General features: G+C 37.4%; 2 protein-coding genes across 2 annotated transcripts; both read right to left on the reverse strand.

Moving 5' to 3' along the window:
* Positions 1-364: 364 nt before the first annotated feature.
* LOC140777734 (uncharacterized) lies at positions 365-13,431 on the reverse strand. Its single transcript, XM_073122061.1, has 13 exons — positions 12,966-13,431; positions 10,834-10,978; positions 10,165-10,232; positions 5,070-5,140; positions 4,834-4,942; positions 4,471-4,547; positions 3,674-3,837; positions 3,525-3,580; positions 3,348-3,400; positions 2,208-2,376; positions 2,015-2,112; positions 1,825-1,929; positions 365-1,038 (listed from the first exon to the last, which is right to left on the reverse strand). Exons 1-12 carry the CDS (start codon positions 13,117-13,119, stop codon positions 1,825-1,827), a joined length of 1,269 nt encoding a protein of 422 aa, XP_072978162.1. The 5' UTR covers positions 13,120-13,431; the 3' UTR covers positions 365-1,038.
* A 3,233-nt stretch (positions 13,432-16,664) lies between these two features.
* Positions 16,665-18,175, reverse strand: LOC140778022 (trihelix transcription factor ENAP2-like). The gene has a single exon (XM_073122534.1). It carries the CDS (start codon positions 17,744-17,746, stop codon positions 16,877-16,879), a length of 870 nt encoding a protein of 289 aa, XP_072978635.1. The 5' UTR covers positions 17,747-18,175; the 3' UTR covers positions 16,665-16,876.
* Between the last annotated feature and the right edge of the window lie 889 nt (positions 18,176-19,064).

The raw sequence follows: 19,064 nt of genomic DNA on the forward strand, positions 1-19,064 counted from the left end.
ATTTTTCAACGGATACGACTAGAGCGGTGGGATTTAAGAAGAACGTGGTCGCCGAGAATTTGGACCGTTGGATCTGAACCCGTTCTTTGGAAGAGAAAGAGATATAGTCAATTCTCTTTTCCTGGAAAATAATTAATTATATAACTTATTACTTACCTAGTGGGTTTAGCTTAATTAAACACAGTAGGTAAACTTTGACTTGATACAACCATACAAATACTTGTTACTGAGAAATGGTTATAATAAAGTCCACCTAAGCACAAAAAGATTTCAGTCCATTTAACTTATCTTGTTATTGTCTAATAGAAAGAAATAATAATAATAATAATAATAATAATAATAATAATAATAATAAGATGAGATGCTTACATTGTCCCAAGTCCCATTTTATTGCATGCCAAGTGCCAAATCCTATCTCACAACAATGAACTACCCCTTCTTTAATAAAATTATGAAATACATATAAGATGTAGCTTCATTGGGAAGTCTTATTCTTACATATATGCAAGTAACCAAGCTGATGAGTAGTGGGTGGGTAGTAGGTAAGGCAATCAACCACTAAACTTGGTCCCTAAAAGAAACACTTATCAGCACATTTTCAAATTGTATGGGTCATTGACTTATTCGAATGTCTTAGCATAAACACCTTGAGCTTCTTATTGCCTGAATAAAGACATGTAAAGCAGTAGTGCTCCATTTATTTTCCTGCCGACAAGATCAAACATCTCTCTAGTTCCCTCTTTATTTTTCTTCTGCTCATAATTTGCTGCGTATTGATGGTGCTGCCTCAGAACAATCATCCTCACATTGCTCATCAGAATCACTAGAAGACCCTCAATTCCAAAAGAAAAGAAAAGAAAAAAGAAGTGCAGTGGTTGAATCAGCTCAACCTGCTTCCTTTGTACAGCCATCTCATCAGGTCAGGTATTGTGTTCAGCGATGTCTGAACCGAATGCCTTTGCTTTTGTGGTTTTGGATTTGAGGGGATTGTTTAGGATAGAGAATGACAAATTTACATTAACATAAGCTCCAGGATACCTGCACAAAAAAGAATAATTACATCACTGTGAAAGCATTTTCTGCAAATTGTCATTGTCAAGGAGATAAAAGTGGGTTTGAAGCCTCACTCCATCAAATTATCACAAATCATAGTCTAATGAGCTACAATGAGTTTCTTTCCTTGAATAACATCCTTACTAAAAGATCGAAAAAGAAATAAACTCAGGTATAATTTATGGGTGAACCAAAACATAAGAGAAAAGAAAATGTGACAGCTCCTTCTGCATGCCTTGTTCCTTTCACACATAGAAAAGCCTATTTCGGTTGTTGAATGAAGAATTGGTCAATCCTCTCTTTAAAGTTTCTGTAGGTCAGTAAATCACTAAACACAGAAATCTCACCCACTATACTAGTGCAAGACGTGCCCAAGAAGAGCATTCCAATAAATGCAAATAAGATCAAATCATCAAACTCTTCTCTGCAGTCTAACAGCTATAATAGAATGGACCGTAGTCAGTAGCTTGTTTTACATTTTTAAATAGAATAAAATCAAATTAACTAGCATATATTGATGTTGTGAACTTTCCAAAAGCAAGCATCATAACAATTATTGCATTCGATTTTTTTCCTTTATTTATTATTATATATAAATTTGGTTGTTGTTGAAAAATCTTTTTCAGCCCTCTTGATCTCATATAATTCATCTTAAAAATAAAGTCTTTTCCTCAGAAAAGATGAAAGATGACACGAACCATGATTTTTTATATGTAGTTTTGTTTTATTAGCTACTGTTAAAATATACTAGAGTGCTGCATCCATAAGTACCTAAAGATTTGCAGCGATGACTGTACGTGATTCCTGTTGCTTTAGACTGTCAGCAACATGAGCAATAACACCAGCACCAGCCTTGTGAAGCCACTCACGCTTTACCTGAATTATTGACATTTATTTTAGTGGAAACATCACAAATACAAATTTCAATGCCATCATCAATTGCAAGCGGAAAAAATCATACATTAATATTATTGTGAGCTAAGAAGGGCCATATTGCTGAGTGAAAGCTGACATCAACTTTCAGCCAACTTATCCTTTGCAGACCTTGTATCATCTCCTCTGTTTTCATTGTCAAACTTGTCAGTCACCTAATGAGCTGAAAGAATAAAGAGAGAAACTAGATAGATTTCTGGACTGCGAAGCTCAACACATGCCTTCCATCATATGATAATACTCTGCCGTGTTTTGTGTGTTCGGCGCAGTTAGGGCAGCTTCCTTTGCCTTGGCTGCTTCTGATGGAAAATGAGGACCCTCAGATGATACTGCCTGACAATATTCTACATCTACAACATGCTTGTATCCATCCAAAGACTGTCGTGAAGGCTGCATGTGAAAAATACAAGAGTATCTCAATATGGTTATAAACATCACCAAATGATTGCATACTAGAATATGTCATAAATCTAAGATAGCTTCTAATTACATTTCTGAGAAGCTCTTACCATTGGAACTATTGTAGCATATGTATCAGTCTATCAGATGTGACATTGGATATAATAATTGTCGCATGCTCTATAGAAAAACATGATGGACACTTCTTGGGTGTACAGAGAATGTGGATACAGATCCTTCCAGAATATTACTTGGATACTATTTAGAGAAGAGGTTATGATATTCAATACTAATGACTCCTACTAAGAGTCCAAGAACAAAGATAACTCACTCTGGAAAGAGATTATAATCTTCCTTTTCAGTCAAACTGGAAGGTTGCAGCTTATAATTGTGACAGAAAGTTACGAATTTATGTTATAGGCATGATCAATGTACTTGAAGGCAGCCAGGCTCTGTATACTAACAGCTCTTACAAATTATAGATTGAATTATCCTACTTTCTCTGGTCGCCCAATAAGCAACATCTCACATCACATTTCGACATACCTGACATGAATGTTTTTCTTTTGTTGATGAATAAATTGGAGTCTGATTGGATATTTATAATCACAGTTTACAATAAATTCCCAGCTAAATAAAGGGCAAGCACACAAAAGTGAACTTCACACACAGATGTAGATAGGTAGGTTTGTAGTGAGTAGTGACTGTGCGTCTGTGTGGCGTGCCCATATCAAGCATCCATCTCCATGCTTCATGGCATCTTTTAGAAAGCTTCAATTTAAATTTGAAGTATGTCCTCTTGGATAACTCCAACATTTCAGGTCCTTCCACAATTGGCTAAAATCTTGGAGTTGTTGCCAGAGATTTATCATTGATTGGACCACCTTGTCCATGCTATTATTCATGCAATCAAATTTTCCAAGTGATTATGGTATTCTTTTCCAACATATTATGAAAAGTACCTTAACAAGCTCGGTTTCTCTCCTTATTGAAGATGTTCGCCATCCAACCATATCTGATATTAGCTCAAGAAAACAGAAGTGGAAATGACAAGGACATGATGATGACTATCTTTAAAAGAAATTTAATCAGCTCATGCATAATAAAGTACTTGGAGGATAAGTTCTTAACAGGGATACGATCATATGAAACATTAGCATACAGAATTCGACTCTTAAAGGCACCAACAGCAGATCTGCAAAACAAAAAAGAGTATAAGGAGCTTTCAGCAAAAATATATTGAAGAATATTGATTAAAGACATTGTTTCTTTACACTTGCTGACTTACATAAACTTTTTGTCTTCATAATCAGATGCCATTTGTAAGAGAAGAGGTGGTTTTCTTGGTTTACCATCCATCAGAAAAAGCTGACGTCCAGTTCTCCCAGCAAAGATGGGAGCTAAAGGTCGAGCAAGTTTTTCCAGAATTGGTACACCCAATAAAAAGGGAAGCTAAAAGAAATGAAAACCAAAAGCAGTTAATCAATCTTCACTATTCTTCAAATCTTTGAATGAGCTAACTGTCCTTTGCTTTCGGGGATCAGCTCTTCTCAATTGACTTTTCTTCAAGCTTGCTTGAGCACAAACCATAACATTCTACTCTTGCTACCCTTGAGTTTTACCGTATCAGATAATTCCTTAAGTCTTGTTCCTTTGTTGATTACTTTTTACATAGTTTATGGTACTAGTGGCATAATATGTTGAGACATGAGCATCATTGGAGAACAAATTCTCTTCACTGATATATCAGACGCTATAAACATAGTCTATTAGCAGTTTAAACCATACTTATTAGAACCAGACTGAACCGGGTGGTCCAACTGCTGAACCGGTGAACCAACCTCCATACCAGTTCTGTGAATTAGTTGACACTCTAGACTTTACCATCATGCAACACAATAATATTAGAAAATTTGAATATAAGAGGAAGAAGAAAATTTCCCAATCATGCAGCCAAGCAAGAGTTTCATGGTTGAAAAGAGTTAATAGCATATATAACAAGATAATTCCTAACAGATAATAGGCAATAAAGAGCAAAATAAAAACAGTGATGGTACACATAAAGTAACAACAATCAAAGATTACCTGTCTTTTCCCTCTAACCCCAAGATGTGGGGTTGCTAAGGTAATGAAATTCATTGGCTCCAGTCCAGCAATTGTACCTAATAAAGAAATGTATTTTACATAACTGTGGTTTTTATATTCGAAACTCTTATTTCTGGGTTTGAGAGATTTTGAAGGTCAAGAAATATAATTGACTTAAATGGATGGAGGTATTATATTAATAAAAAATAGATAGGCCTAGAGAGATTCAGATGACCTTTACTCTGATACTATAATAAATCATCAATTACTCTAAAAGATTAAGCTTTTACAAAATAGTTGTTTTTATATGTTATATTCAACGATAGGATTGACAAGATTTCATGCCAACAAGATACAATGTACCTGAAGAATAAAGTATGGCAATAGCATATCTTGCAAAGAGACCGCCTAATGAATGTGCTAAGAAGGATATTCTTTTCAAGCTTTCTGTCTTTTGAACCACATTTAAGATCTGCTTCCACAAGGCATCATAATCACATCAGTGAAACAATATACAGTTAAATCAGCAGGCTACAATTTGACCACAATTGTGTCTAGAATTATAAGTTTCTTAAAAGGATGAATACTAAAGCACATACTTCATCCGCTAAACGCCTTCCAGCCCCCTCAATCCCACCAAATGTTTTGGTAAAAGTATTCGAGGAACTTGCTGAAAGGAAAGGAAAGGAAATATAAATTTGGCCAGAACGCAAATCATTTTCAACCTATATTGCTACAGAATATGGCAGAAGACATGCTTATTTCATTCAGTGCACCTCTATGAGGTATCAGGTACTTAACATACTTAGAAGAAGAGCAACAACCACAGCAACTGCTCAAACTAACCTCTGTAGGAAATGTAGTAGTAGCATCATTATTCCCTTCCTAAAATCTGCTACTAAAGAAAACCTTTTTATGGGTATTCCACTCCGTGACAGTCAAAATCATCTAATCTAGGACTAGTAAAACAAAACATGAGGCTGATTTATTTTAGGAATACACCAAGATTTTATTTCCATCTATTCCAGAAAGTGTCGCAAAGTGTTTAAAACAATAGATGTATGTGATACAGCGATACAAGGATCTTTGGAGAAGAATGCAAGTATAGATCAGTACACTAAGTTTAGGTCCATCCTGCTACTATAATAGTAGAAACTTAAAAATAGAAGCAAGTATGCATAGAGTTTTACAGTCTCAATGTAATATCCACACACAAAAAAGGGCGCACGTGCCTTCTCCCTCTCAAAGACAAGGTTTGAATGTAATTTCCCCAGCAAATTCATCAGGGAGAAGTCATACTCATCTTATACTCTTCCCTTATAAAGCCCTCCACTCTCCTCTTCTCCAGGGATTGCTATCTCCTTCTCGTTCTCTTCTTCTTCTTTTTTCTTCCTCACTGAGGTTCCCATAATCAAATATGGCCGATGGGCGTCACCTAAGCAAGTAAATAACACCAATTGAATTGCGGGTGAGTCCTCTTCCACCGCCTACAAGTAATTTTAATTTATTTGAGTATTTAGTGGTATAGCCTCATTTTTATTTTTGTGGCTTCATTGGAGTGATTCACTTGCCAGTGCCTCATGTCGATGCCATACTTGCCCATTGTAACTTCTAAAAGTTCCTCATGGAGGCTACGCTATGTGGACACCTGTCGAGCCTTTCCAGTCATGATGGTGATTGCTCGCATCGATGTTGAATGCATCCGACTTTCCAGATGAGTTCTCATGAGGGGTCTGTTGGTGTTCTTGATTGGAACCTCATGGCTAGGATCACCGAAGGACCATGGCCTCGACCATGGAGTTGAGGTTGATCGTCGCCGACCACCTTAGTCGCCGTTTCACCATCTCATATGGGTCACCTAAGCCGTGAGAAGGATTTGGGTGTTGATGGTTTGGACTGCTACTAGTAACTAATATGAGATAGTCTTTTAGCTAATCTTTTTTTTTTTTTGGCTTTGGGGTTGTAATAGTTATTTGTTTGTTTGCTGAAGAATAAGGATCATTATCAGCCAATAGTTCAGGTCTTGGGCTTTGGCGTTCGAACGCCCTGGTTAGGCGTTCAAACACCAATACCCAAGTGCAAAAATGAGTTTTTGGCATTCAAATGCCCACATGGCCATTCAAACACTTGATGGAGAGGCCTCGCTTGGAGTAGTGTTTTTTAATCTTTTGTTAAGTCATTTGCTTAAGAGTATCTAATTATTGTGAGTTGAACCAAAACACTTTGGTTAGGCCAACCAAGTCGCAGGTAGCCACCTACAAATAGTTGTGGTGCGCACTTGAGCAATAACTTTGGAAATTAATCAAATATTATCCTTGTCTCTTCTTTTTTCTCCCACAATCTCCCTCAATCCAACCGAGCTCCTTCCCCTTCCCTCTGGTAGCCCCTCTCATCCTTGAGAATCGACCCACTATCTGCCTCCTCTTCTTTGCCTTGCGTAACACCCCAACCTACCACACGCCTCCATTAATCCACTATCACCTACCTTAGTTGAGCTCTACCACATCCACCACTCAACCCCTCTCGCCGATCCATTCCAATAGATTCGATTCTCCATCCCGGATCTATCAAACCTCAAAATATTATTCTGATCCATCTGTTAAATCTCAAGGACCCTCTTAACCTTGAAGGTCCACAATAGACCTAGATTTCACTCCGTTGGCTGGATCGTAAATTGAAGACTATATTCAAACTCACACCGCTCATGAGAGTAGGAAGAGACCTACGGATTACTGATCAAAGGCAGCGAGTATCAATAACCCCTTTTCTCTTTGCCATCTATGTTTGCTCTCCTCTTTGAGGATAGGTTAGGGGTGAGTAGGCTCACCCCCAACCCGAGTTATATTTGAGTTGGGATGAGTGAATTGGTTAGGCCAACCAGGCCCAACCTACTAAATTTTGTTGGCTGCAACCCAGCTCAAGCTTAGGGCTAAGTCTAGGTCGAGGCCAAGGGAGCCAAACTCGAATTTTAAGTAGTGTGGGTTGCGAGTCCTGCAGCCAACCCAAGTCTTTGGGAAGATTTAAAATTGTCTTATACTAGAGATTTGTTTATTGATAAATTGAAGTATAAAATACTTATTGTTTAAGGTGGTAATTTTTTCTCGTATCTGGATTAGGGATTTGAGTTATTCTGTAAGTAGATCCATTCAAGTATTTCATGCTATTATATCATTATATTATCTTCGTGCTATGTATACTTTGTACCATACACTACTTCATAAAATATTATAGTTCATGAATTGTTATTCTTCGTGCTTTACTATTCATGTAAATGGCAAATACTTTTTATCATGAATAACTAGTAGAACAATAGTTATGAGTAGGTAGGATTTGAAAATAGTCTCAGGCTAAAGATTCGCATCTTCTTGTAATGATTTAAGTCTACCTTAAAGTCCAAAGAAGAGACATATTCATAATTAGTCTATTATACGCTTAGGTAACTCTAGCGAAGTTAGGGAACAATCTCAGACTAAAATAAAAATCTCTCTAAAGTGACAATAATCTCTCCTAATGATTAGTGAAAAAGATTGAGTGTTTTATCACATAGTAGCACCTCCTAGCAATCCTAAAATGGTCACCTACGAGGAATAATCCTGATGGCACAGTTCTAAAATGAGACATTTGACATTATTAAGATTGAGAAGTTCTGCATAATAAAATTGAGCATGTTATCAGCTTATTAATTACATTATTGTTCCTTGTGCTTATTATTCACATTTTGGGCATGCTAGTTATTGTTATTAATTGCTGAATTTTGCTTATATACCATTTCGTGTAAATTTTGGTTTTACTGGTTTTTGGGTAAAGTCACTTTTTGGTTTTACTGGTTTTTGGGTAAAGTCACCCACTGAGCTTAATTTGCTAGCTCATTAAGCTTAAATATTTGAACATAGTGCACCGAGACTCATTTACCTCAACTTAGAATTTAGGCCTTTTTATCTTCGGTTGTAGTAGTGATTTTAGTTTTAAACTTTGGAAATTATTTGTTGCCTTAGTTTCATTAGAAAAACATTGGTTGTATAACTTAGGTATCTTTATTTCTTTAAGAGCTTTTTTATTTGGAGTTATCAGATAAATTTTGAGTTCTTTATATTATGGAATTTAATAGTTACTTTCAAGCCTATTGGAGTACATAGTCGATCATGATTCTAAAAATTGGGTTGTGAGACTTAAACAAAGATAAAGATTACCAATATACTGTGACAATCATAACCGCATCTAAAAATATCTTTTTGGCAGTGAACAAGCTTCAAGTTTCCTTTATGATTGGGAGTCGACATGTGGCGCCAATATCCCATCAGCATAGCAAGTGCTAATCGGCATAAATGAGTGCCATCCCATGCCACTCCATGTCGATGGACATGGGTAAGTACTGGTGGCACACAATGGATGATACTCAAAACCCCTTAAGGACAAGTCATAGGTAGTAACTTTTCAAAATAGAAAAATAATTTAGAAAAGAAGAAATAAATGAGAATTAGAAGGGATTTAAGATTTCTTCAAATCCCATCAAAATGCAAAGTTTTCTTTCTTCTCTTAAATGTTTTCCATTTGGGTTGTAAGAATGATAAATCTAGCTTAACTTTACTAAATATATCATTTGTAAGAGTCCTTCTATATAGATCTAAAAAAAATCTGCTCTTTAAAAATGTAGGAATCAAAGGGCAACTATAATTGCCCCCAAAAAAAGTTCCCAAATTTCACAAAATTTCACATTATTATGCCAAATGCATTCAAATTGGATCAAAATTGGTGTAGAAAGTAGAAACATGTTAGATTAACTCCATATAAATTGATTTGAGCCCAATTTTAACTAAAATTTTAACACAATTAGAAATTATTTGATATGAGTATACGAGATGTTACAATAAGTATTACTATCAATAGAAGAGTTTTAAGGATTATCAACAGTATTCGACACAACATCCTCATATTATTCTTGTGCCAGCAAATGAAGTATTTGATCATCCTCGTCATGCTTTGTTCAACTAGATTTTGGTTTTTAATTACTAAATTATTATCAATTAATAAACATATTCAATCATGTTATACGTTAAATTATGTTACTACTTGACCATTGTTATGTCTTTAACAAAATTTGTCATTTACAAATTATCTAGGGATAAAAACTCTATTATAAGCTTTAATATGTATATATATATATTCAAACCAAAAATTATGTATAAAGACCCTACAAAGCATATTATAGGTGTGTCAAGATGCCACTGATACACTAGTGCATGCTGAGCCGACATGTCCCGTGCCAATAGGGTATCAACATAGCATGCGCCACTGATATAGCAATCCTTGCAATGGACATTAAGTAATTGCAGTTGATACTTTGCATTAGAAAGGTGCGCTTTAGCCCGCAATGAACAGATTTAAATTAGACCTTAGATACTATATCAACACAAAACCTTTTCCAATAAATATAAAGGCAAAGGAACTTTACAGCATAGGCAATGAGAAATTTTGATTTACATACCATAAATTAACAATTGTATAAGCGAATATTGTCATGCTTCATTTAGCAAATCTCAATAACTTGAATGAGCAAAAAAAGGAATTTATATATCATGTTGAGAAGAAGATGAGGATTATTTTATGGAAAAAGAAACATATAAAGAATAAAAACTTTCATATGAGATACTAAATTGAAGCATTATTATCCCAATTACGTAATACATGTCATACCATAGATGATGAAATTTCTACCCAGCCGTCTTTTCAACTCGGCCTCTGCATATGTCCAGTCACTAGGACTGCATAAATCATATAACAGGAAAATGAGATGTTGTCTTGACCATGGGCTTGTTTTTAGTAACTAAAATTGTGAAGCTTAGCTTACTAAATTCCAAGAGAACAGACACCCAACAACAACTTAATTTACAGCAAATAAGATCCCAAAGTCATGCATAATCACTACCAAAATGACTGAGTTGCATTAGAAAACTAGTACGGTAGATTGTGAAAAAATCCTGGAGCTACTTCACTTGAAATGTGATCTAGCAGACAAGCGCATGTGATAAGCATGTTTCTGGATATGTCAAGATGAAGAAGTGAAAGGGAGACAAAAAAATGTCAGGATAGATGGCTGAACACCTAGCGGGTAGGAAAGAGGCATGAATGACAATAAATAATTGGGTGGGAGAGAAAAACAGATTAGCTTGGAAAGAACGGACCCATTCTGAAGTATATTAGGTGTTAGAATTTATTTCATGCATCTACCTTTATCTACTTTCATCAGGGATTAAAGGCTATCAATGTACATATTTGTTGCTGAACATATACATGTTGCACTCCATTGTCTGTCCATATATCCAATTTTGCATGGCCAGAAAACTGTTTGCAAATATCATTTACCTAGCCAAGATGCCATGGACAAGGACGAGAAGATGATCAGGTGCCTCTTTGATCCCAGAAATGTCCTCGGATGATGTAAGACTTCCTTGACTTATATTCATTGGATGAGAAATAAAATTTAAATTAACACTAGTTGTGTTCAATCCTGCATGGACACAACATTTCCAAGTTCAAAATCTAGTATGTTGGTGATAGTACAATAAAGATAATGCCATTAGTATATGTTGCGGAGCTAAAAAGAGAACCATACAGATTATGAACTTCATCAAACACTTAATGCAAACAATATTATGCGACTAATTTACGAATCATTTTAACTGATATTGGCCTTCTGCATCACCCTCCCCACTCCCTCCATGACCAAATAAAAGAAACAGAAAGAGTTTACAGCTCTAGGTGAATTACACTGCAAGGAAAAAGTTAGCTGAAAATGATAATCTAGTCTTCTGCTGATAAAATTTTATAGAAGACCACAAAAAGGTAGATAAAGCTTCAACTATTACCATTATCGCTATAACACCATGGAAGGACATATATATCAACAAATAATAGAGAAGAAACACAAAACTAACAAGAAGAAGAGAGTAGAAAAGAAATACTGCCACTCTGTCAGATGAATAAGTAGCAACAAAAGAAAACAAAAATGATTAGAAAGGAAACCAACTAGTAGCCCTAGAATCATATTTCCCGCAGATGAAACCTGCCCTTCCACTCACTTGAACTTCATGAGTTCTTTGTCTTTTCAAGTTGACTTCAGATGATATAAGTGGTTGATAAGCATATTGTCTGTAGTTGCAATTTGCAAATCAGGAGGAAGGAGAAAAAGATGAAAAGTTAAGAGACGTAAAGAAAGAAGAAAAAGCACATTAACAAAAGCTGACGAAGTTCAGTTCTCCTAATTTTAGTTGAAATACTATTTAATATAGAGGATATTTGAGGGAATAACTTTTTTTCTCTTTCTCTTCAAATTAACACCGAGTAAACCTTTTCCATTAGGCAAGGAGCTCTCTCTCTCTCTCTCTCTCTCTCTCTCTCTCTCTCTCTCTCTCTTCTTGTTTTATCTATATTTAGGAGTTGTGCTATATCCTTTAAAATTTATAATTGGTCAACTTCCAACAGCACTTATATATGGCTATTCTTCTCTGACACAGCTCATTTATGTGCGTATTATGGACCTTCTGATCCAAAAGTTTGATCCTATGCCCTTTAAAACTTACATAAGTGTCAAGACATGGATTAAAAAATAAAAAAAGAAAATTCAGTGCTGACTATCTTTGTACTATTTTTGAAGCATGAAAGACAAAAACTTAGAAATATTCCTTAACAACAACCTTAACAGGATAAATCACATTTAGCCTGTTTATTATACTGTTTACTTCCATTTTCCCATGTTCTCTTTTCTTTTCTTTCTCTCTAGCAAACACATTCAATTATGCGTAAAGCATGTTACCTTAGGTTGAGCGATAAAAAATCTTGAAGTACAATGCTAGGTACTACAACACTTGTACAAATTCTCCTAGATATGCAGTGGCTTGACCCTAGCACACACAGTGAGTGCTTTTCAAGAACATTGATCCCGATAGCTACTTCTGTTGGTCTTTGATACTACAGAGACCCACTTCATTTGTTTTCTTCAATGATCTTGGGTCTGGGAAAGGGTTATTATGCCAATCCCAAAGATGAGCCCATCACCATATAGTATAGCTCATAACATTAATTTGGTCTCTGGTGCTACAGAAAAGGCACTCCGTTGTTTCTGACTACGATCTTTGAGTCAGGGAAGAAGGTATTCTGTTAGTTTCAAACCACGTAGCAACGCAACTAGGTGAGCAAATTAATGAAAAGTATCATCCTGTGTCTAGAATGTTGTGATAGGAAAAAAGAAAAAGGTCCTCGTCGTCAACTATTTTGGTATCGACATCACCATTCTAATCCTTAGAACAAGTTTTCCCTCTTCCCAAAGGGAGACAGCCTCTGAATGCAAACAAAGTTCACCATTATGGCAAACTGAGTCCATAATTTGCCAATAAAAACCAAAACTTTGCGATTCCAAAACATGAATTAATAGAACCAGATCACCGGAAATTCCTACCATCCCCAAATCCCTAGTCAAGAAGGGAGAAGATAAGAACCTGAAGAGTTGCTCGGACAAGAGCGAGGAGCCCAGGAAAGGCTGGAAGAGGAGGAAGGAGGCGACCCGCCATGCGCGAGCTTGACGCGTGGCGATAGAAAGCGGTAATCGCACCGGGGACAGTGGCGATGAATTAGGGATGGCGCGCACGCCATCCTATGTTCTCTTTATATATATAAATAGAAGAGCAGAGGAGGAGGAGGAGGTCCAGAATAGCAGAGTAGAGAAACGAGGTGATGACATCACCGCCCACGTAGCGGTCAAATGACGGCGCCGCTCGCGGCCATTACCTCGCCGTTGCGATAACCGCCACGCGCCGAGGTGTGAGCGGGGAATTGTGGTAGCGTCCGAAGTTGCTTGTTGTGAGTTGGTATATGATGCCGTTGGCTTGCGTACAAGTGCAGAGGAAAGCCAAATCGATATCTTCTCGTCTAAAATACCCCCCCTCTCTCTCTCTCTCTCTCTCTCTCTCTCTCTCTCTCTCTCTCTCTCTCTCTCTCTCTATATATATATATATATATATATCATTGCGAAGCTTGGGATTATTACATCCACTCCCTTTCCTTAATGCAATTATCAACTGAAAAAAAAAAGTTAAATATACTTTATCCTCTTAAATTTACTTTACTTCACATATTTAAAAAAAATATCAAATCAGTTCTTATATTTACAATTAAATTGAAACTATTAATTTTTTTGTATATTTTTTCTAACGAACACCATAAAAATATTTTAATTATTTTGATATTATTCAGTTAAATTTAATTTAAAAAAAACTAATTATTTTATATTAGTCAAGACTGACTTGAAACTTATTAAAATATAAAAAATTAAAATAATTTTAGACATAAATACAACAGAAAAAATATATTTAACTTTAAAAAGAGAAAAAAGCAACTTTGAGACGCCTCTTGTTCAGTTGAGTTCAGTTGAGACTTAAAACATCTCACAGCTACCAACTAGAAGGAAAGAAATCATAGCCTACTTTCAGACGCTTCTTCGTTATATTAGCATTGTCCCTGCCCATTGCCACACACCCAGCTTTATCCTGCTTTTAATTATTAAGATGATAATATATTGTATCTGTTCTCTCAATCATTGGATGATGGCTTGGTGGGTCCTGATGTCTCAAACTACGGCCCCAGAATATTTTTTATTTTTTCAAGATGCATCAAAACTCTCGATGACCATCATCTACTCCAACTAGAAGACCACCACCACTGTAGCTTAATGGTCAGTCCTATTAATCTATAAGTCTATAATCACAGCCATGAATTTAAATCTCTCCGTAAAGGTTAGAATGAATATATGATAAAATTTTCATCTGAGTACTATATACATATAGTTTGTGTTTATTGTGAATCCGTTTTTTATTCAAAGAACTAACCCATCTATTCAACTCATACATTCAGACTAGTCTTTTTGAAAATTTCAATCAGATGGGAAACAAATGTCTCCATGCTCCAATACATTTAGCACTGCAAAGATTCCATAGACCAGAATGCAGATGGCGCGTAGCAAAGGAGAAGAGAGGAGGATATTTCCATCCTTTCTCAAATTACATTGGATATATTTTAACTACTAATTCGTAAAAATAGTCATGCAAATATCAAGTTTCAATGATGCAGAGAGCCCTTTAAGATGATGCTACTATCTACTAATACTCACTGTTCAAAGCATGAGAGGAATTTTCTTACAGCAAAAAAAAGGAAAAAAGAAACATTCATAAGAGGAGCATTTTAGTTAGTTCGAAGTCATCCAGCCGAGCTTTCTATCTCTGAAGAAGAAAACAAACACCATAACTAAAGCACAAAGAAGTAACTCGCTAGAATATTTAGTGGTTATGTACATGAAGAATATATCTAGTAGAGTTCATGGAACCTCTCCAGACTATTATCAGGAAGTAGGCTTTGTTGTCCCTCCATCAATGATAAGTAATGTTACTGAAGTGAGATATGGTCAGGAAAATTCATTTTAACTCACTTTATATGACCAAAAATCACACCTGCAAAACTTATAAAAGAATGAAAAAATAAGCAATTAAAATTATGTGAAAGAGAGAAAAGTGTTGTGTTAGAGGATTTTCACGGGATGATGATCCGATTAAAGCTCCTGTAAATTGACCAAGCATCTCTGATCAGCTTCCAAATACTAACTAATAGAAGCCTTCTTACTTACACATCTTTTGTCTCAATATTGGCAACAGCTTGTCTACCCCTTCTGACCTTTCTGATCATGCTGACTACCCAAAACAAGTTAGATTTTAAGTGACTTGCGCCTAGTCTGCACAACTCCTACAGCTTCAAACATGCTTAATAAGACAAATGAAAATTACACTTCAGAATGGGAGACAAGTCATGTGGATCAGCAGTCACTATTTAGAAGAGTAGACTAGTTATGTAGATCAACATTCACTTGTGAATGTTCCTAAATGCAAATTGAAAAGATTTGTCTAACTTATAAAGGATGTTGATTGCTGTCATTACATATAATTAAGCTACCAAAGATTAAAAACAATGTATTCAAAAAGAAGAATAGAAGAACCTTCTTCAAGTGTTTCACATATCTTACTATGCCCCGTAAATTCCCATGATCATATTGAAGTATAGAAGTATAAGGAACAGCATGGGTCCAAAAAATATTACATGATTAGAAAATCTTAGGCATTCCAACTCAGCCTAGAAAATTTTGATCACCAAGTGTTGCCTCAGCAACTGGACATGGTACAACACTCATAAGTGATCAAAAAAGGTAACATCTTTGTGATATACTAGTTAGGACCATATCTAATCTCCAACTTCAAGGGCTATATTAGTTGAACTGTCATGCTTGAGTTTATGAGATCTCTCGACCTCCTCAAATTACCTCTTATATGTTCCATCAGATCTCCTCTAACTCTTTACGCAATTAAATATAGTGAATATATCTAACTGAGCAATTCACTGTATCTCCTCGACACCAACTTCATCAAAACTTAGATTTCCATCACATTACAATTAACATCAAGCCCCAAATTAGTTAAATAACAGATAATGTAACTGAATTACATAGGCAGATTAGTTTGCATAGTAAACCAACTTGCATGTCGTCATTTAGTTTATTCCCCCAAATCTCTGTGGCTAGTATATTGTTTATAAGGTAAAAATTGTCGACAAGTTATACCAATGGTTGTTGCTAAATTACTATACTACTTTCGAATTCTTTTAGCTCATGGTGGTTTGTCAACTCTTTGGTTATACCATCTCAGTGGTCAAAGTAAATCTCAGCTTTCACACTTCTTTTCTCAAACTTCCATCAACATCAAGTGAAGGAAAAAAAAATTGGACGAGCTTAAACTTTGAGGATTACAATCAACACGAAATTAAAATATTAACGGCAAAAAGTGCAACATAGGCAAATGCAATACCTCTTATAATAAGGTCAACTTGTCAGCATAATAATGAATCACAATCTGCAAGACTAACCTGAAACTCTGCCAGTCTACATCTGTAACCCTAATATTGTTGGCATGTTCAAGAATAATCAAATCTTGCCATCTGCAAAAGCACACTATTTACCTAGCAATCTCAAATCCAACTGGTGTTGAACCACAAGTATTGATCTCACAACCTGTCTAGAATGGTATCAGCTTAGTTGGAAATTTGCTCCAACAAGAACATATATAGGTAAGCATGTCAAACTAAATGGGAGGAGTCCCAGAGAAAATGAAATGTCAACTTCTAATTCAATCATTGGCCAGAACATCTCTATAATATGACTGGCTGACAGCATACATTTCAAATGGGAGAAATCCGCATCAATGAGTTTAACAGTGCACAGAAGTAGAGTATTCAAATATACCAAAACATCTAAAGCATTACATACTATAGCAAGGTTCAAACAAGACGCCAAGATCATCCCATTCTTCGTACCTCAAGAGAAGAGAATAGGAAGAGCTAGACAATATCCAAGCTCATCGGCATCAACTCGCCGGGCTCGCTTGATCTTTTCGAGCTGGACCTGAGAATCCACAAACATCTGCATCCTCTGAAGCTCTAATCCCTTGGCGAACTCCATCCTCTGCTTCTCCAGCTCCACCATCTGCTGCTGCTTCTCCTCCTCCACCTTCTCGTACACCTCCGTAAACCTCTCTATTGCCCGCGCCAGCTCCCGAAACCCTTCACCCTTTTCCTTCCTCTTCCTCTTCCTCCTACTACTACTACCTGAACCCGAAGACCTAGCCGAGGAATCCGATTCGCCCTCTTCCTTCTCCGCCGCCGCCGCGGCGGCAGCAGCCGCGTAATTCCTTAAGTAGAACGAGTTATCCACGGGCATCGCCACCGCAGGGCGCGAGTTTGGAAGCGGGAGAGCGAGAGGCGGCAGCGGCGGCGACGGCGAGGGCAAGGATTGGGTTTTCTTGGCAGAGGTAGGGGCCGCAGCGCCGAGGAGATCGTGAAGGCGAGGAAAGAAGGGCCACAGGCTCCCGGCGGTGCCCCCGGACGCCTCGACCTTCGCTTTCTCGACCTTGTACTTCTTCTTTAGGGTGTCGATCCGGTTCTTGCACTGCACGTCGGTGCGGGACAGTCGCGCCGCCCCGCCCGGCCGCGAGTTGACGGCGGAGGCGACCTCCTCCCACTGCTTCTGCCGGAGGCTGCCGCGGTTAACCTCCAGGAACCGGTCACCCCACGCCTCGATGAGCGTGGCCGTGGCCCCCTCGCTCCAGCAGTCGTCGCGGTACGGCATCGCCGGATTCGGCGGGGACCGCCTCGGCGGCGCCGCAGTCGTCTTCTCCCTCAACTCCATCGAATTCCTCTCCCTATTCCGATCTCTATTCGAAACCCTAGCGCGCTACTCTGGCTTCCGAGGGTTCGATGGTGGATATAAAGGGGTATCGCGCATGTGAAAGGTGGGGGAAGTCGCCGGGGGCGCGCGTGCGCCGACGTTTGGGAGGGATTAACGACGTCAGTTACGTCAGCGCGCATCGTGACCGTTGGTTTTCGCTCGCGGGGGGATTTGACGGAGGAAAAGAGGGGCGTTACACGACGATCTGCCGGATCCGGAGACGGACGGGGTTAAGGTTCGAAATGACGAAATTACCCCGGGGACCGCAAGCGAGAACGGAAGGTGCAGTCAGAGAAGAGAGGGGTAACGATGGGATTTGGGAAAGGTTCCCTTGTTTCCCTCGCTATCGGAAGGGGCAAAAGACGGCTAGGCCCCAGGTGGATGAGTTGGACAAAGAGGAAGGATCGGAGATATTCTCTTTATGAAATATAAGGTTGATGATATAAGATTAACGTTAGGAGGAAATTTCTCGGGGACTCAAAAGCTTTATTGTTAATAATTTAAATAAATAGAATGTGAAAGAGATTAATGTACTCGTAAACACTCATAAATTCATAATTTCCTGGCTTAGATTTCCATTTGAAATGTTAATATCTCATATTTAAGAGTAGAAACGAATTAGATCCCTATTTGAATCGATATTTTTTATTAAAATATTGCTATTTGATAAATACTAAATTATGATTAAATCTTAAATAGGTTCAAGTACAAATATTTAATTACCTATTTGAATCCTCAGTTAATTAATAGGAGAATGTGGCTTATGAAAAGAATGAAATAGCCAAACGGTTATAACAAAAATAATTAGGAAAATTAGGAACTCCAATGATCTACTAGTGGATTCAGGTTATATAACTGTGGAATTTCGAAAAACATATCTTTGTCAATTTCGGATATGCCCATAATTTATTAAGAAGTAAGGCTATTAAGCTCCATAAGCGGTCAAGCTTGGCTCAAACTTGGCTTAGCTCAATTAGAACTGACCTAAGCCTTAGCCGCTAAAATTGACTCAAAATTAATACCGAGTCGAGTCTAAACTGGAGCTCGCTCATTTAAGCTTTGCTCGATGGGCTTCGTATAAAAGGGATGAGCTAAACCCCAATCTCCAAGTTCTCACCTCCTCTGTCGCAGTGCGCCAGTGCTGTCTCGTCCTCCTTCACTAAATCACCGCAGTGCTATCTCCTCCTTCCACAACGACAAACAGTCGACAGTGCCCTACCTCCTCTTTCTTCTTTTTCGGCTTAAATTAGGCTCAATTTAGCTTAGTCCGACTCAATTT

The sequence above is a fragment of the Typha angustifolia genome, chromosome 15, assembly GCF_048772165.1.
Source record: "Typha angustifolia cultivar Huaian chromosome 15, ASM4877216v1, whole genome shotgun sequence".
Taxonomy (NCBI): Eukaryota; Viridiplantae; Streptophyta; class Magnoliopsida; order Poales; family Typhaceae; genus Typha; species Typha angustifolia.